The following is a 25,524-nucleotide window of genomic DNA, read 5'->3' as shown; positions in this document are numbered from 1 at the left end:
ATACATCTCGACTTCTCAAAAATCATGGCAAGCCGGGACGCTTACGGGACCGAATGATGTTGACTCGTGTTCTCCGATCTAGTTCATCGGCATCGCAAAGTGGAATGGATCACGGCAGAATTCTATAAGAACTACCCAAGACCCCAAACGAGACCCCCCGAGTTCTCGTTCCCAGGTCGACCCAAACCTCCAGCCCTCACTTCCCTTTCCCCGCCCGAAAGTTCTGGATTACATCTGCCTTACAATTTCTTCCAATTTCTCTGCCGTCCGTCATAAGGGTCACAAAAGCCGCAGAAAACATCAGTCCAGGGCAGACTTTAGATCCGACCCCGTGACTTCCGCATCGCCGAGCCAACGCCAACATCCCATCTCATCAATAATCAGCTGGCCCTTGCGTCATTTGAAGACGAGGGATCCTTATAAAGCACCATTCGAGGACTTTTTTCTGTGCCTCCGGACCATCAGATCTTTTTTACTACTTCCTCTCCTCCTCCTCAACCGTCTCTCCACGTAGAATTCCGACTTCACTCCCCAGCTTTCCCTCGTTACCACTTCGTACCAATTACCAGCTCCAAGGCAAGCGAAAATGTCCAGCTCAACCAACAACTTCCTCCCTCTCATCCCGGCCGCCCACCGTGTGGCTGTCATCTCTTCCCTCGACAATGCCGCCAATGATGTGTCTGTCATTCCCGCACTCCAGAAGACCCGTCGTTCCAGCTCCACCGCAACCGCCGACTCGAACGATGCCGCTGAAGAACCTGTCCTCCCATCCGAGACTGTCGATCCTATTGTCGAGTCACCCACCGAGGCCGTCAATGTTCGAGTCAACGCCGCACAGCCCGAACACCGATTCTTGAAGTTGGGCTACTAAACCGATCAACGTTGGTTCTTTGGACATGGATCTCTTATCTTGACGGACCATTCGACAAACATTTATTTCTTTCTCCTTTTCCGGCTTTACTTTCTACCCATCCCACTGCTGGGGACTGCCATATTATACGAGGCCGATGATGTGTGTTACCATCAATTACGAAAAATTTTTTTTTTTTTTCTTTCGATTTATACCGCCACCACCGACGTCGGGGTTTCTTTATGTTCGCCAACTACGACTTGCGCAGAGGTAACACAGTTAACCACTCTGGGATGTTCATGCGAGGAATTACTTGATTGTACGAATGGAGTTATAACTAAGTCATGTTCACTTTGTCGTTGGGAAGGGAATGGCTGAGCAGTCCGCGCCCTTGTGTTGTGAGACGCCTCTGTCAAAGCAGACAGCAAGATCCTCGGAATGAGGATTTGTGTTCTTTCAGAATGAAATGGAACGGATTTCGGAGGAATGGGAACGGGAATGGAAATGGAAGTGGAAATGGGACCTGACGCTTGTGCGCAGTGTACGTCTGCGTCCGCAGCACCTCGTCCTTCAAAAAGGCGCTAGAAAATGATGAGATCAGGGATCTAGTGGGGCAAGTACTGAATACCTACTGCGGGACACTTGGTTGTTGACACCTGGCCCTCACACTGTCTACAAATTGTCTCCAATGATCTTCTTGCTAATTGCTTCATGCACACCAATCTTGCCCATTGTTGATAAGATCTGTACTCCTTGCTTTAGCCTCGTTTCTGATCTGACTCCTCGTTTGTGTGGTCGGCTCCGACAGTACGTATCTGACCTTGTGTGCAAATCATTGGTTGTGACAACGCCCATTCTTGGAGGGGCTTTCAGCTTTTATTTCTTCTCCGTGGCCCATGCAGGTGGTCGAGTGGTGATACCTCACCGCCGTTTCACACCTGTCCGTTTGATGAAAAGATCATCTCTAAAAACACGAAACGCCAGGACGATCATACATATGAAAGGACTCCGACCGGATCGGGAACATAAGAGTTGCCCCGGCCGGTCGAGATCATCCCGTCTCTTCCCCGTGGCCCGAGGCGGGTTCCAGCCAAGGCTCTTACTTCCGAATTGGGGCCGGACAAGTTGAGTTGGATGTTGAACGATCTGTTCAATTCTGTTTCCCACATACTATTGCTGCAGCTCAACTCAATTCAACTACATATCTCCTTCCTCACCCATGAACCAAATTTTCAAGATCACGACTTTCGCGGGTACCAGGTTTTCGTGGCCGTGTCTGCACATTTTGACTCCAAAGTTCCTTGCAGTCTAGAACGAACATGCCGCCCCAGATTCCCAAATCCAGTCATGGTCGAAACTCAAACTTCCAACATTTACTCGCCGCCGTGAATATTTCCAGTTGGTCTCGACCCTGATGCCTTTAAGGATTCCTTCCGAAGCGTCCCTATTCGTAGGGTTGAAAGCCGGAAGGCGCCGACGACAAGGATTCTCCACGAAGCGCCCATATAGTTCCGGTCCTTATTCATTCCTCCTCATTCAACACGAGTCCACTGTTGTCAGACCACTTCACTCCTTCGTTGCGTCACGATGAAATGTTCTAACGCAAGGGAAAACAAGAGAAGTCCACGAGTGAGGATCTCTGTCTGATACATTTCGTCTTTGCACGGTAGGGAAACACTTTGACATGGTGAATTCTGCGCTCCGAGTCCACCATTACCACGGCGTGTGAGTTAGAGTCGGAGACCGTGAAAGCATTGCCAGCACCAACTAAACAACGTTGATCTCTACTGGCTTCATTTCTCCGGCCTCCATCTGGGCGAGAATATCTGTAAGAGATTTTGACATGATCGGCTCCATTCGGACCATATCCTCGCTCTTGCCTTGGACCGTTGACATTCGGCCGATGCTATAACCAAGGCTCCCTCGGGGCGAGACATTGTCGCTTACCACGGTAAACACTACCAGGACTTTCCCGATAAGTGGCGGCAGCTATGATGAATAAGAGATTTGTGTCGTGGCGCAGGGTGCGAGGCCGAACGGGCCCGTAAAATCCAATCTTGTCTCCTTCTAATGAAACAAAAGTAGTCATTCATTAATATCTGGATATTTCATCCCAACCTGGTCATTGGAAACATTTTGGTGATCAAAATTTTGAAGATTTTGAGTGAAGATGTTTCTCTTTCTCTTGCAAATATAAAACAGAGCAGATGATTACTTTTGTTGCCATCCACCCACATCTGGAGCTGATCGAGTCCGTGAACCTAGATCGTCATTTTGTTGGTACATTTCAAGGTCATCAAATTGGAAATCCTGTTCGAACCACTGTAGAATGTCGATGTCGCTCATTAGGGAATCACTCATGTCGTGTTGTAAGAATGGGGGAACAGTTGATTGAAGATTAGGTGCCAGCGGGGCATCTAGGTGTTGCTGCTGCCTGGAACTGGAGGCATTGCTGGTAAGATCGATGGAGAAACTATTGAGATCGCTGGGCGGCATATATATTTGCTCCCCGTGGGTGGGGGGAGGATGAGATTGGCCTGTTGCAAGTAACGGAGGTGCCGCAAGACTTTCGGGTTGTCTCGTGTCGACGTCGGGATTCTGTTGGGGATGTCCACAGACGATCGTCGAAGGATCCGTGTCCTGAGCTCTGATCTGTTTCAAGACCATACCAAATGCCCGCGCGACTTGAGAGTGGTTTGCTTCGTGGATCTTGGAGAGCAACGCAATCAGAGAATCCATGTAATCTTCAAACTTCAGGTCTTTGATATCGATGGGGATTTGTCCCTTGACGAGCGTTTGAGTTTCACATATGCTCAGCAGCTTTCGAAGGGCTCGCGCCGCATAGCCGGTGCGAACGAAGAATAGGTTAGGCAAGGTGCACAAGGTGGCGAATTCCATGGAGAGCATGGCATCGAAGACCTTGTGAATTGCAGAGAGACAAGCAAAGAGTGATTCGATTCTGGCCGGCAGAAAGTGTAAATCGTTGAGGGAGGAGGTAATGACTTCCACCCCTCCCGGTTTCACTGCAACGGGACGAATGGGTGCACGGAGTTCGTCTATGTTGTGTTCTGAATGCAACGCTATCTCGTGGATGAAGAGGTCTGCACTAGCCTCGACATGACGAACATAGGCTTATCAAAGAAATCCGGTCAGCCTCCACGGTCAGTCCAATTTCGGGAAAAGCAAAATGAACTCACGTTGTGTCAGGTCTGTTTTAGCATATCGACGCCAATGTTCCAAACGGTGACGGAAACTCCCAATCTGATATTGGGTCTTGACATCTCGAAGGGTCACAATCGAGCCGGGGTCATCCATGGAGAAGACAATTGAAGCATCTTCTGCGATATGTTGGATACGAATCAAATCGCATAGCCATACATCGCTGGGTAGCGCCGGCGGTTCAGATGAAAGAACATCGAGACATTCTTCGACGTATACAGACCAGCGGAGGAAGGCAGGATGACGAAGGGACATGGATACACTGCAAGAAGGCTCATTAGTCGTCACGCGAAGAGGCCCTGCATGGAACGGACCTTGTCGCCATGTAGTAACATCCCAACCAAGCCCTCCTTCCTGCGAGCGATTCGAGCTGATGGGGCTCGGTTCGATGGGTTGATGTGGGCTTGTGAGGCCGTCTCCCTAGGCCGATGTCCAAAGCCATGGTGCTGGCGATATGCACGAGTTGGTTGAAATTCAACTCCCGCATGTGTTTGGCCCTGATATAAAACGAAATGTGAACCAGCAGAGTTTGAACGAGTTCAAGAGATCTTTCGCCGCGGTACATGATCCGCAAGGCTAAATCCTTGGTAAGCATGTCACCGAGGCCTCCATCCATACGTGCATTTATCGAGGTAAGGGCGGCGGCAACGATAGCGAAGAAGAGGGTAGGCTGTTGTTCGCTGACCGTCTTAGCGTCGGAGGTGGGTGGAAATACCACAAAAGGGAAATATTGACACATTTTACGCCGGTAGCGATCAAAAGCTTTACACGCCGTCTTCCAATCCAGAAGGCCGTGGTTGAGAGCGTCCTCAATCAAAGTCTGCGAGGGGCCTGGTGCAAGATCACCCGGAATAGAACCGTCGGTTTGTGCAGACGGCGGTGATGGATCTCCAGATCCGCTGGAGTCGTTTGCGGCGAGGAGGGCAGTAAGGGTATTGATCTTGCGCTCGAGATCTGCCACCCTTTCCGTTGTCTTGCGCTTTCTCCGGCGAGGAATCGCTTGCATAATGCATTGGCGCCGGGCTCTGATGCAGAGTTTGCAGGCGTTTCCCAAAGCCTCATCGACTTCACAACGGGTTTTCATCCGTCGGCAAGCCACACAAGCTCTACTAGACCTGATCTTTTTGGCGTTTGGAGCACTGGTCTGCTGATTCTGGGTGGCCTCTTCGTTCTCATCGCTCACATCGCTATGGTTCTCAGGATCCTCAACATGCTCCATATTAGCATGGGCGATTCAATTCGGCAGTCTTCGTGGATATTTATTTCATTCGGTGGTGTTAATCCATTGACTCTCGGCGCGGTTAGAAGGTGGTATAGACACCGATTGTTGCAACCCTGAGGATCGAGATCTCCTGAGTAGCGAGTGTGTACAAACAAGGGGGACACCCCCGCATGGTCATCAAAGTTGCTGCCTTCGGTTATTTTGTTTTTCCGGATTCCGCATCGCCAAACGGCTGCTGGACGCTGAACAAGAGTCGTTCGATTCACAAATGTTGTTACATGATAAGATGCTCAAATTTTTAGGTGCACATTTGGTTTCATACTTTTTCATATATCCTCTGAGCCCTCTCTGCCATCAGCAAGGTTGCTCCCCCACTTTCGTCGCCACAGACCATTTCTAGTAGGACACCACTACCGACCACGAACATGACGCACGTCAACAAGGTTAATACCCAGCCAGCGCAGATTCGGTTGGTCAACGGTTCGACGACTGGCCGTGCCTCCTGCTCCCAACAAGCATCGAACAAGGCTCAGTGTTGCCATTGCTAAAGCACTTGGACTGTGATGCATGTCCAGGAGAACATCGAAGCCACGCTGTTGATGGAAATTACTGGCCAACAAAGAACAGAGGGATCGATCGTGGGAACAGAAATGTGAACGCCCGGATCAATTGTCCAGCCGAATACCAACACCGAAACACCGTCGAGTCCACTCCACACTCCGGTGTTCAATCGGGCGTTTTTAATCGGTACCTGTTTCCCAACCAAGGAATGACAACGCTCAGAAGCGAATTCGCAACTTCGACTACACGGGGGCAATTTGGAGCCGCAGACATCCACCGATTTGCCCATGGGCCACGTGTCCGGAAGGTGACCACGTCTAATAACTCTCTGGGGCTAAGTCTTGAGGTGCGCGCTTCTGCTAGGAGGTGACTCTTCAAGACTGTCTTGGATTTGTTGAAATGGCCTCAAGGCGATTTCTGGGATTGTCTTGGGACGTGTTGATCTTGACTTGGACGTTGCCTCCGTTGCACTCTGTGATTTCACGAGGCAAGATCGGCGATTCGTATCAATTCCGAGAAGTCGAGTTCCAAGGTTTGCCGCTGACTTGAAATCTCAATGGCTGTCAGAGAGTAAACTTCATCAGTAGGAGTTCTCGTGAAGTTAGCCTGCAGACGGCATCCAGCAGCCACTTTTGTCTGTCTGTCTCTTTGCTTGAAAGCCAGTCTAAGACGATTTCTGGAACCCTCTCAAAGTATCTCATTCAAGTATTGGACAAGAGTTTCGAGAGTAGCCTCACCCAATTCGAGACGACCAAGATTGAAAGTTAGCGTCTGTCCAGGTGTCTGATGCATGTTTTCAGTATCCGCCCGGTGTCCTCGATTCGAGAAAACAAATCAGTGCAGCATCTCCGTCATTGACAAGGCTGAAATTGAAGAACCGAAATGGTGCGTTCGCAAGAAGATTGTCCTATCTCATACCAGCGCCCCGAGAAAGGTAGGGGTGTGTTGGGTAAGGAGCTGACAAGAGAATGTCGCTGAACAACGCAAGCCTCGCCCATCTAATGTACTGCCAAAACATCGGCAAATCTCTCAAACGCTGGGAGGGATGGGCTCAAAGCTGGTGGCTTGGATCGAATATCTCAGGCATCTTCAACAAAATCAGTACGAATTTGGACGTTTGTCTTTGGATCCGATCTGATATCGCTGCCTTTTCCTGTTGTGTTTGGACCAGGTTTTGCAGATGATGTTGCGGCTCTTACCTTGGGTCGACGAGAGCAGGCGGGACGTCTTAGTGGTGGAGGGTTGTGCGGCGCCCCTCTTTCTTTGCGATGAAAAGGGTTGTTTTGCAAACGGCGCAACTCAGTCCGCGCGTGGTTATCCTTTCAATGTTGAAATTGTTCATCCAGGAGGCAATCATCGACTTCGTGGATTGACTTATGTTTGACGAATGCCTCTCCGTTCTCAAAAATACTTGGGCAACCTGTCAAGTTGCATACTGAAATCGAAGCTGCTTAATTGTGTGAGACGTCATATCTTGGTACACCCCTCAGAAACACGCTAGTGGCATGAGGGGTTGTTATATGTCTGATGGTTCGTAAGATTCTCACAATTGTGAGCTCAATTCATGGAATCTGAATATTTTTTCAATCCAGTCTTTGACTGTATTAGCAGAATTCGATTGGGCAGCGAAAATTGGACGGAATTACGAGCAAGTCGACACATGTCAATAATCATCATAATCTTCGAATAGCTCAACATCCCCCCCTCCTCCCCCTGGGACTCCTAACATTGGATCACGGGTGGGCGTATGTATATGTGTCCGGCAGACCTGCTGTGTTGGGCTTATCCTTATCACCCGCTTTCGGCTGATTTTCGTGATTTTTCTGCTCCCCTTCATTGACTCAAATGGTTGAGGTCCTTGCTGCTTGTTCCTTGCATCTTCTCTCTCATCCCTTCAATCACCCTGCTCCTCAGGGTCCTACCGTCGAACCATGGGCATAGGCCTCTTAGTGTCTGTCAACCCAGACGACATTCTCGAGCCCAACCCGACAGGGCTCACGCTCGATCAAATCGCCTACTTTGGCAATTGTCTCATTGAAATCACCCCAGATAACTTCGAGCCCCACTTAGATTTCCTGCGCCAGAGTTTCTCCAAGCTCGCCATCTATGTCGACGTCCGCAAGCTCAAGAGCTGGGATAATGTCATCGACATCCTCAACAATGGTGCCTCTAAGATCTTTGTCACTTTTGAACAGCTAAAAGCCCTCTCGCAAGAGCCGACCATCTCCCCGGACAGACTTGTTCTCACGATCTCTCTGGTCAATCCAAAGACGGACATTGCCAAGCTCAATGCTTTTCTCAAAACCAATCCCAAATGGAAGACTACAGAGTGGGCGTTCGACGGTGATAAAGGCAACGACCACATTGACGAGGTTCTGAAAGAGCTAGATAACTACCCACCCAGTCATGACCAAACCATCTTTGTGGCCGTGTCCAGTGAGACGGAAGGGAGAAATTTGCTTCATGAATATCCTGGAAATGCGCTGATCGTCTCATCGAAGACCTTGACGTTCGACGCGTCGAAAGAGGGCCATGAGAAGCTAATACCTGCCGTGGAGTTGGCGATTGCCGGAGCTACTGCCGACCGGAAAACTGGACTCTACGCAACCACGGTGGTTGACGAGCGTGATGTTGCGCTCGGCTTGGTCTGGAGCAGCAAGGAGAGCATTGCAGAGGCGCTCAAGACGGGTTCTGGTGTATACCAAAGTCGCAAGAGAGGTCTGTGGCGTAAAGGAGCCACGAGCGGAGACACTCAAGAGCTCATCAGTATGGGTTTCGACTGTGATAAGGACTGCCTGGTCTTTAGAGTGCGTCAAAAGGGCAGAGGATTCTGTCATCTCGGAACCATGTCCTGTTGGGGAAAGATGTCCGGTCTGTCGAGATTACAACGGACAATTCAAGAACGCAAGATTGAGGCTCCTCCTGGTTCGTACACTGCTCGCCTCTTCAATGATCCGAAACTGGTGAATGCGAAGATCAAGGAGGAAGCAGATGAACTTTGCGATGCGACATCCAAAGAAGACATCGCCTCCGAAGCAGCAGATCTCCTCTATTTTACTCTTGCTCGATGCATTGCCGCGGATGTTACGCTGGAAGACATTGAGAGAAACCTGGACTTGAAGAGCCTAAAGGTCAAGAGAAGGAAAGGTGATGCCAAACCTCAGTACGTGGAAGAGAAGCCCGACAACAAACCAACTCAACTCGAAGCCAATGGAGTCAGTCGTCACCAAGACGAAGGGGCCAAGGGGGCCGCCTCCATCCCGAAATCGCCTTCAGATCCAGCTGGCTTATCTTCGTCCGGCCGAATACAGATGAAACGATATTCTACGTCACAGGCCTTCTCAGATGACGTCTTGACGGCCGCCTTGCAAAGGCCATCGCAAAGGTCCAATGAGAAAATCATGTCTCTTGTCCATCCTATTATCGCAGATGTTCGAAGCAATGGTGATTCCGCTGTTCTGAAATATACCCATAAATTCGAAAACGCAACCAATCTCAAATCTCCTGTACTAAAAGCGCCTTTTCCCAAGTCACTGATGCAACTTTCGGAAGAGACTGTTAAAGCAATCAATACGTCGTACGATAATATCCTCAAATTCCACTCCGCTCAGAAACCGTCAGCACCATTGGTCGTGGAGACAATGTCCGGGGTTACTTGCTCCCGGTTCGCCCGACCAATTGAAAGGGTTGGCCTTTACATTCCGGGGGGCACAGCAGTGTTGCCTTCGACGGCTCTGATGCTTGGTGTCCCCGCCATGGCTGCGGGTTGCACGAAAATTGTTCTCGCATCACCGCCTCGATCCGATGGCACCATCACCCCAGAAATCGTTTACATTGCCCATAAAGTTGGGGCAGAAGCCATCGTCTTGGCCGGCGGCGCCCAAGCAATCGCAGCAATGGCCTACGGCACTGAGTCCGTCAGCAAAGTAGACAAAATCCTAGGGCCTGGCAACCAATTTGTCACTGCTGCCAAAATGATTGTCAGCAACGACACCTCCGCGTCTGTGTCCATTGATATGCCGGCCGGTCCCTCGGAGGTGCTTGTGATCGCCGATGACACTGCTGATCCGGCGTTTGTGGCCAGTGACCTTCTCAGTCAGGCCGAGCACGGTACAGACAGCCAAGTGGTCCTCGTTGCGATTGATTTGAACGAGAAGCAGCTCCAGGCCATCGAAGATGAAGTGCACAAGCAAGCTCACGAACTTCCCCGCGTGGACATCGTTCGTGGCGCGATTGAACACAGCGTCACCATCTGCGTCACCAGTCTGAAGGAGGCATTGAAATGGTCGAACTATTACGCCCCTGAACACTTGATTCTCCAAATTGCCAATCCACGCTCGGCTCTGCCTGACGTTCAGAACGCGGGCTCCGTGTTTTTGGGTGGCTGGACGCCCGAATCGGTCGGTGACTATTCAGCTGGTGTGAATCACAGCTTGCCCACCTATGGGTACGCCAGGCAATATAGCGGGGTCAATCTAGGAAGCTTCATGAAGAATATTACCTCCAGTGAGGTTACTGAGCAGGGTGTGGGACAAGTGGGATATGCAGTCATGGAGCTTGCCAGGTGCGAAGGGCTCGACGCGCACAGAAGAGCAATGGAGATTCGGATGGAGAAGTTGGGTTTGGTGGGGAAGAAGAATACGATGACAGATGAGGCTTCGGAGGACAACGAAGAGCAAGTCGCCGAGGAGAAGAAGGATGGCACCGAGCCGACAACCGACCTCAAGGCCGTTCCTGTTGGAGAGAAAGACGGCCAGAAGGCTCTTGATGCGGTTGAGAAAACCCCGGAGCCTGATCAAGCTTGAGCTCGACCACTTGTGTTTTCTGATGTTCACTCGATGATTGGTCTTTTTGGTTGTCAGGCTGGAGCGAAAGAAAGGGCAATTAGGACAGAGGAAAAGAATAGAATAAGAGAATCTCAGTATTACACAGTCTGTGATCTTCTGGCGCAAATACTCAACCGTAGCCTGCATCACGACTTGCCAAGAAACTGCGGCCGCATTTTGACGCATGGAGTCATTCTTCTAAGAACCAGAACTTTGTATTGAACCAGCTCTCCTTCATATCCTGGCATATTGCCTACTATTCTTAGTTGGCGGATTTTCTCCGAAAACCGCAATCATGGCTGAGGATCTGACGGCGCAGATGCTTAGCGTCCTCTCCTCCGCGGATGGCCCAGCCCTCACTTCCGATGTTTTTCCCAATGCCACCTTCGTTGCCGTCAAATCCGCAGTCGACAAATTAAGATCTCGGGGTTTCATTCAGGCAGAGCAGATTGATCGATTAGAACTTATTCTCACCCAAGAGGGTCAAGATATTGCAGAGAATGGAAGTAATGGCGCTCGAGTCTTTGAGGCTGTTCGTTCGGCGCTGGGGGGACTGAAAATCAAAGACTTACCCACCGTTGTTGGTGATACCAATGTCGCCAAATTCGGATCGGGAGATGCCTTTAGAATGAAATGGATTAAGAAAGACGGGGACGTCCTCAGAGCCTCTACGGATGAAATCCAAGACGAGGTGCAACAACAATTACAACAGATCCAGTCCACAAAGACGTGTGACAACCAAAGGCTCGTGGCAGACTTCAAGAAGAGGAAGTACGTGGTGGATCAGAAGATCGTCACCTTCAAAATCTCCAAAGGCCCCAAATTTGCGACCGAATTTGTGAAAGAGGAGACAGATCTCACGGTTGAGATGCTCGCTTCGGGTGCGTGGAAGACAGTACAACTGAAACCTTACAACTTCAAGGCCAAAGGCGCCCCTACCTCATCAGGTGCTTTGCATCCTCTCAACAAAGTACGACAAGAATTCCGAGAGATCTTCTTCGAGATGGGATTTGAGGAAATGCCCACCAATCGATATGTGGAAACTGGTTTCTGGAATTTCGACGCTCTCTTCGTCCCTCAACAACATCCTGCCCGTGATCTCCAAGACACCTTTTACATTTCAGATCCCCCCAAGGCCGATCCACCTCGGGAGGATCCTGAACCCACCGTCCCAGGTACCAAACCGGGGCCGCCTCCGGCACACAAACGAACAAAGTCGAAAGAGAAGACGTTGAATTACCAGCAATATTGGGACGACGTACGTGCAGTGCACCAGGAGGGAAAGTTTGGTTCGATAGGTTACAGATACCCATGGTCCGCAGACGAGTCTCTGCGACTAGTACTTCGTACCCATACCACCGCCATTTCGACATACATGCTTCACAAGCTTGCACTACATCCTCGACCAGCTCGCTATTTCTCCATTGATCGCGTCTTCCGGAACGAGACGGTTGATCACACTCATCTGGCCGAATTCCACCAAGTTGAGGGCGTGATTGCCGATTGGGGACTGACCCTTGGTGGATTGATCGGATTCATGGAAATCTTCTTTGGCAAGATGGGTATCAAGAATTTGAGATTCAAACCTGCCTACAACCCTTATACTGAGCCTAGCATGGAGATTTTCAGCTATCATGAGGGATTGAAGAAGTGGGTGGAGATAGGGAATAGCGGAATGTTCAGACCGGAGATGTTGGAACCAATGGGTTTGCCCAAGGACATGCGGATATACGGTTGGGGTTTGAGCTTGGAGCGGCCAACCATGATCAAGTGAGTCTTCTTCTTCAATTCGTTGGTACGTATTAACCCTGAACAGGTACGGCGTGAACAATATCCGTGAACTTCTCGGCCACAAGGTCGATATCAACTTCATAGAATCCAATCCGGCTGTCAGACTCGATAAAGATTAGAGCACAGTGTACGATCGATGAAGACTACGAACAAGTACAAGGGAGCAGAGAAAAAGTGCTAGACATAACAAGCTAGAAATGATACCCATTGGCTTCCTGGCCCTGTCATCCCCATCCCACGTCATTCTTCTTCTACCGGCACATCAAGGCTTTCTCAGACCAGGACTCAATGACTGAGGAAGTAGAGAAAATCCGTCATACATACAAAGCCGAAAATAGAGATGGTCAACCCATCAGTCGCTTCCTGAAGAGCTGTGATTATCCGAGATTGAGAGTCAGAGCACAGATACGAGTGACACATTCATATTCTGCAAGAGCACGACAACCGCGTTCGCGTCGAGGAAAAGGAATTGGCTGTAATTTTCTTCTTGGGATTTCCCTTGGGATGTGCGGTGTTTTTATTTCAGCCCACCCAGCCTATGCGACCAGCCATTTCCCTTGATGCCAAAGGTGTAGCGACACATTGTCGTGGCGCAGCAAACACCGGATTCTTTGCCTCTGCCTACCGCTCCATCATGGGATCGTTGATTTACATCGGATTCGACCTCATCTCTTCGATCGTGTCTGATGCCACGCCAATCTCTCCATCCACTTACTCCCACATTCATCTCGTCGGTTGCGCACTCCAGACGTTCTTCAAGAATCCATCCTTCTGTGCAAGTCGGTTCAAACTGTCATCACTCTCGGCGCGTGATCGGACAAAACCACAGAGAGCATAGACTTGGTTCTCGCCCGTGTAGCGACCGTTCTCGTCGACTTTGCCGATGCTGATTTGAACGCTGGCGTGGTCCTTGGCTTTGATGATGCGGTTGGTTGCGCTACACTTGCGGGGGACATAGCTGTTTGAAGAGAAAGAGAGACAAAGTCAGCCACATTCGTGCTAAAATCCAGAGAAAATCGATATTCGTGTCGCTTTTGGGGTGGGTGGAATTGGAGTTTTGGGACATTCTTACAGATCGACGATTTCTCCCTTCTCGTTCTCCATGGTTGCCGAAGTTTGGAGCTGAACTTAGACTCTGGATTGAGAAGGAAAATAGGTGCTTCAGCGACTGGATCCCTCGTTGCGCTGGTGTGGTTTGGTTGAGTGTCGTCGACAGGCGCAGATTGCAGCAAGATCGAAAATGTGCGGCATCGGCGTGGAAAATTGCCAATGCCGACAAGTCTTGGCATCTAAATCTTGGCATTTGAAGAATTCCGGGCCTATCGCCGGCTGCCGGCGACACACCTTACTTCCAGGCTTCACGGGAGTGACCCGAAGTGAAACTTGTTTCTGTCTGTCCCTCATCTTCATCACGTCGATTCTCGACCAAGAGCGGACTTCGTATATATCTATCTTGTTGCCGTCCAGGGTAGATACTATCGATCCACCACTCTCAACCCGATACCATCGTCTCCACCTTCATTAACGAGCTAACCCTATCTTATTTGGGCGACATTTGTAGCCAGCAACTGCCAACTTCAACCCTGGCATAACGAGGATACTCCCCCTGGCCTTAGCACCATTCACTGGAGAACTTCTCTGGATCGACCTTGACCCTGAGAATATGAAGGCTTTGCCCCATCAGGATAAGGGTTTTCGGTCATGTTCAAGGCGGACATCTCGAGATGCTTAGGACAAGACAGTTGAAATCACAGGCAAGGATTATCGAATTTCGTTGGTGATGATGGATGGTTGGAGTTCAAATTTGGCAAGGCTGGGGCGTTAGAGAATATAAACCCTCACGCCCATTATTTAATGGCCTCCAGCCCAAAGCTTCCCTTTCACTGCCCAGCAACAGGACTGCGTCGAAGAATCAAAAGGCAAAGATTCGATTCATCCCTAAGCTAGGACACGATGGTATAGAATGCGCATTAGAAAAGGATCATTCCGGGATAGCCTGGCTCAGCTCTCTCAAACTCTCACACCACCCGATCCCGATCCCATTCCATTCCAGACCCATGCCCGATGCCCATTGAGTTGATAGTTATTATTCCCATCGTCGTCCAGGATGACAACCCATGATAGAAAGGAATTTCCGAAGACAATCAATTTCCATAATAGTTCCCGATAGGTTATAACGGTCCCGAATTTCATCTCATCCCGTCCCGCCCAATCCTTGTTGTGATAGAAAATCCCATCCAGCCAGCCTATCTTCTTACCACACTTGGTCCAGTCATCCTTCCTCCACCAGCAAGTAGACTCTGTCGAACAATCATCTCGGCCGCCGCCGCCGCAGCAAGACGTTCCTTTTGTCTTGATCTGTCTCTCAGATAGCTCGATGCCTCAGGTCGCATTCGAAGAATACGCAAAATCATATCATCATTGGGCTCGGCTTGTGCGGCTTTCCATTTTTCTTCTTTGGCTTTTCGCATGGTTCCTAGGTTCCGACTAAGCATTATGCTCTTAGCACGTCGGGCACCGGCCATGGTTCCTGGATTGAGAAGCCCCCCTCCACCAACAGCACCAAGATCCGCGGGAGCCGAAAATCGGGACCGTTGCATTTGTTGATTTAGAGCTGTTGCAGAAGCCATTCTTTCAGACTCGCGGATCAAACTTTCTGTGGGCTCAAAATAGAAGAAGTTGAGCATTTGTAATTCGTGATATTTGGGATTCTTCAGCACATTCATCGGCACCCCGTTAGCTTCGCCAGTTTCTTCATCCACGGCATTGAAGAATTCGAACAGACTTTGCAGCCACTTGAAGACCACGTCGAGCTCTTGCTGAGTCAACGCTTTTTGTTGAGATGGCTTGTCCGATAAGGGTGGCGCCAGCAAGCTTTCGATTGTCACGAGAACTTCTTTCCAAATTCGTGTCATCACTGCCACCATCGCTTCCGACGTGAGTGTCTGTTGCATAATGGCAAAATTGTCATCAAAGTAGTCAAAAAGGGGTTTGAGGGCGTTGACGATCTCAGCATCTGATGGCATAGCTGCCGTTGCTGCCGTGGAGGCTCGATTTCGCGCAAAGTATGATGACACGGTTGAAATGGATATCCCGCGATTGAGCAAAGATCGGAGTGCTCGTCGAGAAAGACAATGACTGATGTAGGCCGAAAGTTTGTCGGTAATTTTCCTTGTCATGTCACGTTGAGTCCGCTGCAGATTTCTGAAGGCCTTGCCAAAGTAGAACTGAATATCATCTCGCTCTCCTTCCATACTAACACGGACCAGGAGTCGTCCTTGAGTGTCCAAGTCCAGCCAGTATTCCCGAGGCAAAAAGTCGCTGAAGTGAGAAGGATCCAGTTTGAGGGAAGTTCTTCCCACATAATCATGATCTCCCACTGCATCCCAGTCCCAGATGGTGGCAATGAGATTGAGCGGTCCTTGTGTCGTGATATCCACGGATTCGTCCCATCGCGGATTCAGATTTCGATATACTATCCTCGTCTTGGACAATCTCTTCTGATATTCATCAGTCAGAACGACATATGGATCGCTGAACCCGTTGACATCGCAAGACTTGAGATCTTCCGCTTCGACGACTTTGATGGTGAAAACGTAGTTGGACGTCTTTCGGGGCCGTTGAGCAGCGGGTGGGCTGGATTTCTTTACCACTTCCGCGCAAGCATCAACGTTCACCTCTGCCTCGAGTTTGTCCCACTGTTGGATCGCGAAAGAAATATTGTTGAGCTTGACAAATGACTCTGGATAGAATTGAAAGGGCTCCACTCGCTCTTTGTTGTTCCAAGTATCCTTTGCCAGTTGAACCCACTTTTCCTGTCTGGTCATGTGGGCCGCAGCTTCTTGTTCCGGAGTCAATCTGTCCATCTCCTTGCTGAACATTTGGTCCAGTAACTCGCAATATCGGGCTACACCTTGCCCGATGGCTTTGGAAAGAGCCGTCATGAATTTGGCGTAGCTGAGATCATCATCCCAGTTTAGTTGACTCACTTGGTCGATGACTTGATTGAAAGAACTGTAAATGTCGATGACCGAAGTTGAATGACGTTCATCTTCAGTAGGAACTTGGCCGGGATGTTGGGTTCTGACCACAAACCGATCATGCTTGACCGCATTTTCGACCCATCCAATCACCTGTTCTTCGGTTATTCTGATCCATCGCCAAACGAAGTCGGCCAGTAAATCTTCAAGCTTGTAAGGAAAAGGGGCGTGTGGCAAAGCATCGGCATGTACTCGACGGAACTCGCTGAGCTCTTTGTACAGACCAAACCCGTCTTCAATGGAGACTTCGAAACCATTTGTCTTGGCGGTGTTCAAAATTTGTTCCACCATCGCCTTGGAATCCTCTGCAAAGGCCGGCAAGACGCAATTCAACAGAACCATTAGAGGATTAATGCCGAGAATTTCTGGATTCTTTCTGAACCTCTTTTGCACCTTTTCTGCTAGCTTCAACACAGCCTTCGCCAGTTGCTGAATGTGGTAGAATTCCCACTTTTCATTTTCTTGAGGTAGTTCACTATCCAAAAGGCCGTCATAGATCTTGCGAGCTTCGGCCGCCAGGCCATCGATGGCGGCATTTTTGAAGGTTTCGAACTCCTCGGGATTCTGCGTAAAGCTCGGGTCATTGCGAATGTGCTCATCCAAGATTGCCAGGATGACTCCTAGCTTCGGTAATTGAGCTTTGTCGGCGTATGCAGTCATCATTGTTTCGTACAGATCTCGGAGCAATGCCTCATTCAACGCAACCAGGATTTTACCCATCAACGCGAAGTCGGCCAACGTCCAATTGTATCGGTCGTAGAACGCTGAGCTCATAATAAGAGAGGAGCTCCTCTTGTTCTTTGAATCTTCTTGTACAGGCTCCTTGACATAATTGAAAGCTGCGTCCAACATTTCCAAACCAATGGCTTGTTCAACAAACTTCTCCCGTACGACATCCAAAAACAGCACAGTACGAGTGAATTTGGGTATTCGCCATCTCCATGCAAGTTCATTGAGCAATTCCGTGGTTTCCTTGGAGAACAATGGACCACCATTGGCTCCATCATTCGTCTTGTCGTTAAGGTCATGAGAAAAAGCTTGAAGCATTATAAACCGAAACATGGCTCTGGGATCGGGAGGGATAAAAGTGTAGATTTGCGCTGCGTCCCCGTTATCATGTGACGAATCGGCTGAATCCAATTCGAGAGCGCTCAGATCTGCCGGCAGATCCAAAACGTAGGAAGAGGAGTCCCCGGGCTGCGAAAGCACCCTGGAGACTTCGGCATAATGAGAATCCGTCGGACTAGAGGCCGCAGCCTGAGGGTTGAATTGGGGGAGACTTCCGCCAGGCGTACTCTTTGCCAGTTCAGGATTGGATTGCACAATGGCCAGCATAAGGAGGGACAGATCAGGCCCCTCAGCCTTCTTCCATGCATCATACGCTTCTTGTGTGTCAAAGTCATTGGCATTCAGTGTCATCTTGGTGCCAAGATTGAGGTGTTGTTGGTATGTCTTCAAATCCTGAAGTGCGGCTTTCTCCGTCCAGACCGGTTTGTTTTTGGTAATATCGGACTGCATCATGGTGTTGGTCAAGCCAAAGATTCGGCCTACGACCTGAACCAAGGGCATGTCTTTGACTTCGTGGCTCAATGGCACCACCTCTTCAACGGTCGTCAGCTGCCCATTGGTCTGTGATGTGGCTAGATTTTCATCACCCTTGAGCAGTTTCGATTCCAACGTCTGTAGCCGCGATGCCAGTTCGGGTTTGTCCTTGGCCCAGTCTCGGTCTTTCAAGATCAGGCTGAGGAGTCGGACGAAGAGGGCAACATGTCGATCAACCATGCGCTTGACTTTGTCGTCTCCGGGAGGCTTTCCCCTTTGTAACTCTTTGGTAGCGTTGGAAAAGAATATCAGGACCAAGTCTTCTGCTCTTCGGTCTGCCTCCATTCGTTTCTTGAAAGAGGGGTCCGACAAGGCATTGAGAAAAATAGCGAAGATTCGTTTGACCAACGCATCTTGGTATTCCGGTCGCTTCTCCCGCCCGATCAAGATGCCTTGCAATCTCTTTTCAAGCTCTTTCACAAAATCATGAGGAAACCTTGTGCTCTTGGAGTCTCGGACGACGGTGAAATCATTCATGAGATCATGGAACGAGTGGGAGGTGTTTGAGCGATTTACGGACGGTTTTATCTCAACGAGCTTCTTCCGTGTGGTACGAGGCTGTAACAGGTAGGCGAGGTATGCAACTCGCAGAGAATGGAGGTAGGCATCGTTTGCACTGATGGATTTTCGGCGCACCCTGGAACCATCTCGTGAGAGTCTTCCTCCATTTCGCAAACTATACCCGCTCCGATGGGGCGCCTTCGAGTGATGAGAGGATTGGGACATATGGCGCACATGAACTGGAGTGTCGTAGAGGTCGCAAAGATATTGGGAGGTCAGAAAGGAGAGGAAGGGATGTAGATCGAAGGGAGTTTTTCTGGATTGTGGCTTGAGTGTGTACGTGGTCGGACAAGATCAGCCTGGGGCTGGTCCTGAGCCTGGTAGTCCGACTGCTGTGCCTGCGCCAAATGAGATTGAAGGCGGAGATCGTCGAGGTGAACTTTTGTGCAGTGACAGCGACGGCGATTTCTGCTGAGCAGGTGAATCTATCATGTCAATCAGATTGCATATCGAAAACATCGAGTGAGGACGTAGCGTGCTGAATCAGATGGTCGCTTGTGGAGTGGCCACTCGTCAACCCCTCAAATGATTTCTTTCAGTTTGGTTTCAGGCTCAAGGTGCAGTCGGTGGTGTGTTATCGTTAGTGTCGGTGCTATTCTTACCAAAAGCCCCGGGCGGTGGAAATAACGACGTTCTGCCCAACCAGGTCACGTGCACATTGATTCTCCCGGCAACCGTTGCCGGGATGTCTGTCTTTCTGTTCGGTTCACCCTCGCTTTGGGACCACTATATTCTCAGAAACAGGCCATTCAGGCCGCCAGTGCCCCGGATATTATTGAAACGCGGCCTCAAGTATATCAATTCCAAAGTTCGTCGCGTCTGGTGGATGGCCTGCCCAAGTCCTGGCACTGCACGTGAAATCCTTCCTCACGAGCCGAGGTAGGTCCCCCTATAGTCACCGGCCGCTGGTGTCAATGTCGTCCCTCTTCTCTTCCCTCTTTTTCCATCCTTGGATATTCTAGCACCGAACCATGCAAATCAAAGACCGGACATTCATTGTCTCTGGCGGTTCCAGCGGCCTCGGGCTCGCCACCACCATCCTCCTCTTACAAAACGGTGCCAACGTATCGATTCTCGATCTCAATCCTCTCCCCGATTCCTCTCAACTCGATTCCTCGAAAATACTCTTCACCCCGACCAATGTCGCGTCCACTGAATCATTACGAGCCGGGCTGAAGAATACACTAGAGTGGATCCAGGAAACAACCTCAAAACCGCTCTCCGGGGCCATTTGTTGCGCTGGCATTGGCACGGCGGCATTGTCACTCCCCAAACAAGACCCCTCTGCGACGCATGACACTGTCAAGTACATGGACATGGCTGTTTTTGACCGGACACTGGCAATCAATCTTCGAGGCACGGTGGATTTGATCCGCCTAACGCTCCCGCACATGGCCCTCAATGAACCGTTCGGCCCCGACGGAGAGCGCGGCATCGTGATTGTGGTCTCTTCTGTCGCCGCATACGAAGGTCAGGTTGGCCAATTAGCTTACAGTGCAAGTAAAGGTGCCGTTCGCAGTATCGTCCTGCCATTGGCTCGGGAATTGGGCCAGAGAGCCGGGATTAGGGTCATGGGGATCGCGCCAGGAGTTTTCCAAACCGGAATGACCATGCCGCCCAAGAAAAAACAACCAAATGCGCCTGCTAAGAAAGAGGGCGAGGAGAAGAAACAGAAACGGAGCACCGGAGCACGCGCTGGTATAAACCCGGAAATGATCCAGTATCCCGCACGGATGGGTCGTGGAGACGAATTTGCCCGACTAGTCAAGGAGATCGTTGAGAACCCGATGCTCAATGGGGGAGTTATACGACTTGATGGCGCAGTGAGGATGCCGAGTCGACTATGAATTTGCGGATTCCCAATCTTTTCAGAGAGAGGTTAAAATGCTCCGAAACGGCGGTCTCCTCGAAAACCCAATTGGGGACTCCTCGCATGTATTGGCAATTGCCTTGTCCACTGCCGACGCGGACATTCATAGACTCCGCCTTTGATCGAGACTCACAACACGGATCAGAAATGTCAGGTATGTATTATGTGTATGAATCAAGACTATGCTCAGCCACCGACGTCTCTGCATGGGCCGGGAAGGAGATATATTTTACACGGAAAAGCCGACCACGACGACATTTTGGTCCCCAAGATATACTGCCAATGCAATCCCAATTATGTTCACATTCAGTTCCCACGTTTTATTGCGTCCAACATCTTCTCCCTGTCAACCTCATTCTCCAGGTCTGCTCTAAAATTTCCACCTCATCACCACCTCCATCTACTCCGTAATCAACTGCTGGATCTCGATGACATTCCCATCCGGATCCGTGACCATGAGATGCTGCAAGGTTCCGCTCGGAATCAGCCCCTGGACCAGCGCCTCCTTCTGCTCCTCACAGAAGTTGCCCGTCGACAGCTTCCCCAACCCGAACGCATTCGCTAATGGCCCCGACGTCGCCGGCAGTTCGCCCAAGGGCTTGAGGATTGGCACCTTCAATTTCTTCATCTTCTCCTGCGTCTCTGTGACATTCGGCACAATCAGCCCGATATGGCTGAATGTGTTCGTCACCTTGGTGGATGCCCGCGGTGTATACGTCGCGTTGTCGAGATAAAGAAATTCAATGAGGCCCTTGATGTCGTTCTTCTGCAGCGTGAACTCCTCGCACGTCGCAAAGGGTTTGCCTGTGTTCGCCGTGTCGTTGTTGTGGCCCATATATGCGATTTTGAAAAATGGCGCTCCTTCGGGTGTGAAGATGAAGAGCAAGCTCAGACCAATGGCTTGGGTGTAGAAGTCAATGGTGGCGTTGAGGTCGTTGACGATTAGACCGAAGTGGTTGATGCCGTAGCCGGTGAAGCCGGGGCGTGGATCGCAGGACTTGGGGAATTCGAAGGGGTTGTAGGAACTATTGGATACTGGTACTGGGCCACAGGCTTGAGTTGTTGGGATCAGTTGAGTCGTGGCGAGGATGAGGGAGGAGATGAGTGCTGCTTCTGGCCACATTGTGATGGATTGGATATCGGTGTAGTTGGAATTGATGTTGGTATATTGTTGTTGTCAAGGACAGGGGGAAATATTTGTTTGGTTTCGCGAGGCCGAAGAATGTCCACTTCAGCAGCCATGACGCACTCGTACTTATATACCTTATCAAAGGTGCTGATTAAGATCATGCAGGCACCATTTCCAAGTTCCTCTACATCAATGGCCAATGGCAATACCTATTCCGCTATGGAATGCCAAGTTGCAGGCGGGTATAAGAGATGGGGCCCACAGCCTCGTCCGCAGCCTCGTCCGCTTAAACCCGCCCGCCATCCGCCTGGCCAAAACCTTCAAGAGCCGTTGACGGTTAAACTATTCTGCCGCATGTCCAGCCCGGTTCCTTGAACTAAGACCTTGTTGAGGTAAATAATCGTCAACACTTGGTATGGTAAGGTGCGTCGGTATGGACAATTCAAGCAGGCACCAACAGCCTCTACCAGTTGTGGCCTTACGATCCTCTGATTTGATCTACAATCTCTCCGACAAAGGTGAAGATATTTGTGGTGATATTGTACCATTTCGTATATGCACGTAAGACTTGTACCGGACGATTCCCATTTACATCAATGTAAAACATAAGCTCCACCTCTTCCTGACCAAGGATTCATCTCGAATCGATCACATCTATTTCAATTCGGGCAACGGACGAACAAAATGCGCAGGGCAATGGTAACCCCCCGGATTGTTGATCAGATATCCCTGATGCCTCATTTCTGCATCATACCATTGCGTGGCGCGAAGGATTTCAGTGGTGATGGGTTTGCCTTTGTACCATTGTTCTCCCACTTTCTCTTTGATTTCGTTTGCAATCTGAAGCTGCTCGTCGTTCTCGGCAAAGATTGCAGAGCGATATTGCGGGCCAGTGTCTGCACCCTGTCTGTTCAAAGTGGTGGGGTCGTGCATCCTGAAGAAGAACTCCACGAGTTGGCGGTAGGTGACTCGATCGGGGTCAAAGACGATTAACAAGGACTCGGCATGGCCAGTTCTACTCGTGCATACGGCTTCATATGAGGGTGCTTTAGTATGGCCACCTGTGTATCCGACTCTGCAATCCAGGAGGCCTTTCGTGCCCCAATATTCTCGATATAGCTGTTCGAGTCCCCAGAAGCATCCTCCAGCAAAGATAGCTCTTTGGGCGTTGGGGGGAAATTCCATGGCAGCTAGGGCATCGGGCTGAAGTGCCATAGACGCTGAGCTGGCGAAAGGTCGAACAAGGCGCGTGAGAAATGAAGGCATTTGGAAGGCCATGGTGATCAGGAAGACGAGGATGAGGGCGAGGTAAGTGATGATGTCGATGTTAAGCTGCAGTTTGGCGGTGGTCTGGGAAGGTTTCAGGCGACAAAAGGTATATGCGCAGAGGCTTATAACACAACGACAGCAATGGATGAGAGCAAGATGATGGAAAAATGTCGACGTCGAAGATTCTCGTCGACAAGTGGGTGATGACCTTCGACCTTTGCCCTTCCCCACCCTAGGCCCATCATGCTTCGTCTCGCCCGCAGCAGCGGCGATGAGGCCCACGGATAGATCACGTCATACTCTTTTTAGGCGTCCGAATTGGCCAGTAGGAAGGCTGGGCGGAAACTGGAATACACCAGGCCCCACCCTGAAGATGACAATTTCTTTCGTACTGCTTCGCTTCTAGGTTCAAACTCACCCACCAATTTTCCAGTATGCATGCATGATTCCGTTATCAGGTTAACAGTGTGAAGGAGACTGCTAACCGAAATTAGGGCAAACTCCAAGATCGGCTATCATCCAAATAGCCTCTCCCAAGGAAAACCCGCGAGATCATGAACTCAACGCTCTCTTCGCATGGCGATGCGAAAGAAATCGACCAGCACGTGACATAGCTGAACAGCTTCATTTCCCACAGAACCATATCTCTATCAGATTGCGTCAGTATCTTTCACCGCACGTCTCCGTGTCATCAGCCACAGGTGCCAGATGGTAATGGTCAAGACTGTCAGAGGTATGGCAAGGGCGAAGTACACCCAAATCCTAGGATTCACCACCGCTCCATCTTTTGCGTCCCAGTCAAACACAGGCATCGCCAATATCGACGACACGGTAGTTCCTGGCAAGAACACCAATGTCACCACCGCCAATGTTTTCATCGACGTCCCATCTCTTTTGGTCTCCTCCGCTATCCTTTTCGAGGCCTCTGCAATGTCGATGCTGATCGTCTGATCTTTCCTATTCTCCTCGGCCAACTTGGACTGATTCCGGGCAATTTCAACACTTAATTCTTGTTGCGCCCGCGCCATAATGCTGAGCACAGTCTCGAGTTGCCTGTTGACCTGTTTCACCTGGTCCTCCATCTCCTCCATTAATAGCTAGCGCTACTTGTTTTTGGTAGACGAGAACGTTCTTCAACTCTTTCGCCTTTCTGCGAAGCTCCGGATCGTGTCGAAGATTTGCCGAAGCCAACATGCTCACGCACTTGTCTATCATCCTATGCAGAACCTTTGCCGACACTTGTGCATCCTCGAGCACCCCAGTAGTTGCTCTCGCACCTCCATACATTTGTGCCGCAACTTTCCCATCGGGATACCTCCGCAGCTGAAGATCCGCTGTCCTTAGCTGTTCTAGGGCAAAATCCCGTTGATTCTGCAACCTCGCGAAAGCTACATTGATGGCAAGAAATGGGAGGTATGAGGGCAGCTCGCAGAACTGGCAAAGTCTCCTAAGCTGGTGTAGAAACCGGTCTTGTGCTCTTTGAGCGCCGCTGAAAAAGACCACCACGCCGCGAATGACATTGTCGGTGCTGTTGGTTGTCAAAATCATACCAACACCCTCCATTGTCACTCCAGTGCAGGTGATGCCTTTTTGAGGGATCCTCCTGTCTTTTGGAAAATCCAGGATCCAGTCTTGACTCTGGGAGATTTGTTCCAACGCGATCGGAGGGGCATCCGAGATGTTTGCAGACGCTTTCACGCGAGAATCGGACAGCTTGGGCGTCAGGAAATGGGCCTCAGTAGATCGTGCCCGCAGACTTGGCCTATCAGCAACAATTTGATTCGGAGACTTTTGTTTTTGTGTCCTGGTCTCAGTTCATGTATCGAGTCCCTTTCAAGCCATTGATAAATGGTCGATTCTTCCAAATTCTCTTCTTGAACGTCGAACGTCTTTGGACTCTGCGTTTGGACATGGACTTCAACACCTTGTACTATGATACCTCCGATGAGGTCTCTGTCGGTTGGAGTTCTTTCAGCCGCGACTCCTGAATTCAAAGTCTCCCACAGCGCTTCCGCCGCCTCATTTCTTGTCAAACAAGGCGCAGACATGCACAGAGACTACAGCCTGAGCCAACAATGCCAAAGTTGTCGACGCACTCTCTGAATTCGAGGGTTGATTTCTTCTGGCGGGCTCGAACACAGATGCTAACTTGCAATCCACTAATTTAGGAACGAACGAATATTTGGGATGCGAGACCTCGCTTCAGCAGATGCGGGCCTCCATTTATTCGGCCCGGCCCTGCTCAATGTCCCTGTCTCACGTTTCGGCCCTAAGCAGGTGGCTGTGCCACCTAGACAGCCTAGCCACCTAGGATACTACATACTGGCCATTTCTCAGCATATATTGACTCAAAGATTTGCTTCTAAAAAGACATTTGTTGAACGGCTTAGCGGCGGTCGTCCAACAGCGGCCTACTGCGTAATGGCTTTGAGCTCAAGGCCAGGTTTTAACCCCTTGCATTTCCTCCACACCGCATCGCCACGGCAATACTATCTAGCTACGCTACAGGTCAATATCTCAACATGGACGTAGTACTGCTTGAAGATAGTGTTTCGAGACCCCAGTGACGGATTTGGTCGAAACA

General features: G+C 50.2%; 10 protein-coding genes across 10 annotated transcripts; 4 read left to right on the top strand and 6 right to left on the bottom strand.

Annotated features, from left to right (window-relative positions):
* Positions 1-586: 586 nt before the first annotated feature.
* On the top strand, positions 587-871 carry Z518_05355 (uncharacterized protein; the record flags this gene model as incomplete). Its single annotated transcript, XM_013416167.1, has 1 exon — positions 587-871. One exon carries the CDS (start codon positions 587-589, stop codon positions 869-871), a length of 285 nt encoding a protein of 94 aa, XP_013271621.1.
* A 2,190-nt stretch (positions 872-3,061) lies between these two features.
* On the bottom strand, positions 3,062-5,288 carry Z518_05354 (uncharacterized protein; the record flags this gene model as incomplete). Its single annotated transcript, XM_013416166.1, has 3 exons — positions 3,062-3,981; positions 4,048-4,331; positions 4,384-5,288. 3 exons carry the CDS (start codon positions 5,286-5,288, stop codon positions 3,062-3,064), a joined length of 2,109 nt encoding a protein of 702 aa, XP_013271620.1.
* Positions 5,289-7,783: 2,495 nt separating this feature from the next.
* On the top strand, positions 7,784-10,657 carry Z518_05353 (histidinol dehydrogenase; the record flags this gene model as incomplete). Its single annotated transcript, XM_013416165.1, has 1 exon — positions 7,784-10,657. The coding sequence occupies one exon, from the start codon at positions 7,784-7,786 to the stop codon at positions 10,655-10,657; it is 2,874 nt and encodes a 957-aa protein (XP_013271619.1).
* A 316-nt stretch (positions 10,658-10,973) lies between these two features.
* On the top strand, positions 10,974-12,588 carry Z518_05352 (phenylalanine-tRNA ligase, alpha subunit; the record flags this gene model as incomplete). Its single annotated transcript, XM_013416164.1, has 2 exons — positions 10,974-12,448; positions 12,495-12,588. The coding sequence occupies 2 exons, from the start codon at positions 10,974-10,976 to the stop codon at positions 12,586-12,588; spliced, it is 1,569 nt and encodes a 522-aa protein (XP_013271618.1).
* Positions 12,589-13,192: 604 nt separating this feature from the next.
* Z518_05351 (40S ribosomal protein S21) lies at positions 13,193-13,573 on the bottom strand (the record flags this gene model as incomplete). Its single annotated transcript, XM_013416163.1, has 2 exons — positions 13,193-13,427; positions 13,542-13,573. 2 exons carry the CDS (start codon positions 13,571-13,573, stop codon positions 13,193-13,195), a joined length of 267 nt encoding a protein of 88 aa, XP_013271617.1.
* Positions 13,574-14,715: 1,142 nt separating this feature from the next.
* On the bottom strand, positions 14,716-18,837 carry Z518_05350 (uncharacterized protein; the record flags this gene model as incomplete). Its single annotated transcript, XM_013416162.1, has 1 exon — positions 14,716-18,837. One exon carries the CDS (start codon positions 18,835-18,837, stop codon positions 14,716-14,718), a length of 4,122 nt encoding a protein of 1,373 aa, XP_013271616.1.
* An 806-nt stretch (positions 18,838-19,643) lies between these two features.
* Z518_05349 (uncharacterized protein) lies at positions 19,644-20,519 on the top strand (the record flags this gene model as incomplete). The annotated part of the gene is made up of 1 exon (XM_013416161.1): positions 19,644-20,519. One exon carries the CDS (start codon positions 19,644-19,646, stop codon positions 20,517-20,519), a length of 876 nt encoding a protein of 291 aa, XP_013271615.1.
* Positions 20,520-20,942: 423 nt separating this feature from the next.
* On the bottom strand, positions 20,943-21,665 carry Z518_05348 (uncharacterized protein; the record flags this gene model as incomplete). Its single annotated transcript, XM_013416160.1, has 1 exon — positions 20,943-21,665. One exon carries the CDS (start codon positions 21,663-21,665, stop codon positions 20,943-20,945), a length of 723 nt encoding a protein of 240 aa, XP_013271614.1.
* A 660-nt stretch (positions 21,666-22,325) lies between these two features.
* Positions 22,326-22,949, bottom strand: Z518_05347 (peptide-methionine (S)-S-oxide reductase; the record flags this gene model as incomplete). The annotated part of the gene is made up of 1 exon (XM_013416159.1): positions 22,326-22,949. One exon carries the CDS (start codon positions 22,947-22,949, stop codon positions 22,326-22,328), a length of 624 nt encoding a protein of 207 aa, XP_013271613.1.
* Positions 22,950-23,590: 641 nt separating this feature from the next.
* Positions 23,591-24,022, bottom strand: Z518_05346 (uncharacterized protein; the record flags this gene model as incomplete). Its single annotated transcript, XM_013416158.1, has 1 exon — positions 23,591-24,022. The coding sequence occupies one exon, from the start codon at positions 24,020-24,022 to the stop codon at positions 23,591-23,593; it is 432 nt and encodes a 143-aa protein (XP_013271612.1).
* Positions 24,023-25,524: the final 1,502 nt, after the last annotated feature.

The sequence above is a fragment of the Rhinocladiella mackenziei genome (genome assembly GCF_000835555.1).
Source record: "Rhinocladiella mackenziei CBS 650.93 unplaced genomic scaffold supercont1.4, whole genome shotgun sequence".
Lineage (NCBI taxonomy): Eukaryota > Fungi > Ascomycota > Eurotiomycetes > Chaetothyriales > Herpotrichiellaceae > Rhinocladiella > Rhinocladiella mackenziei.
Note: the sequence above shows the minus strand (reverse complement) of the source record. Positions and strands in the feature narration are given on the sequence as shown.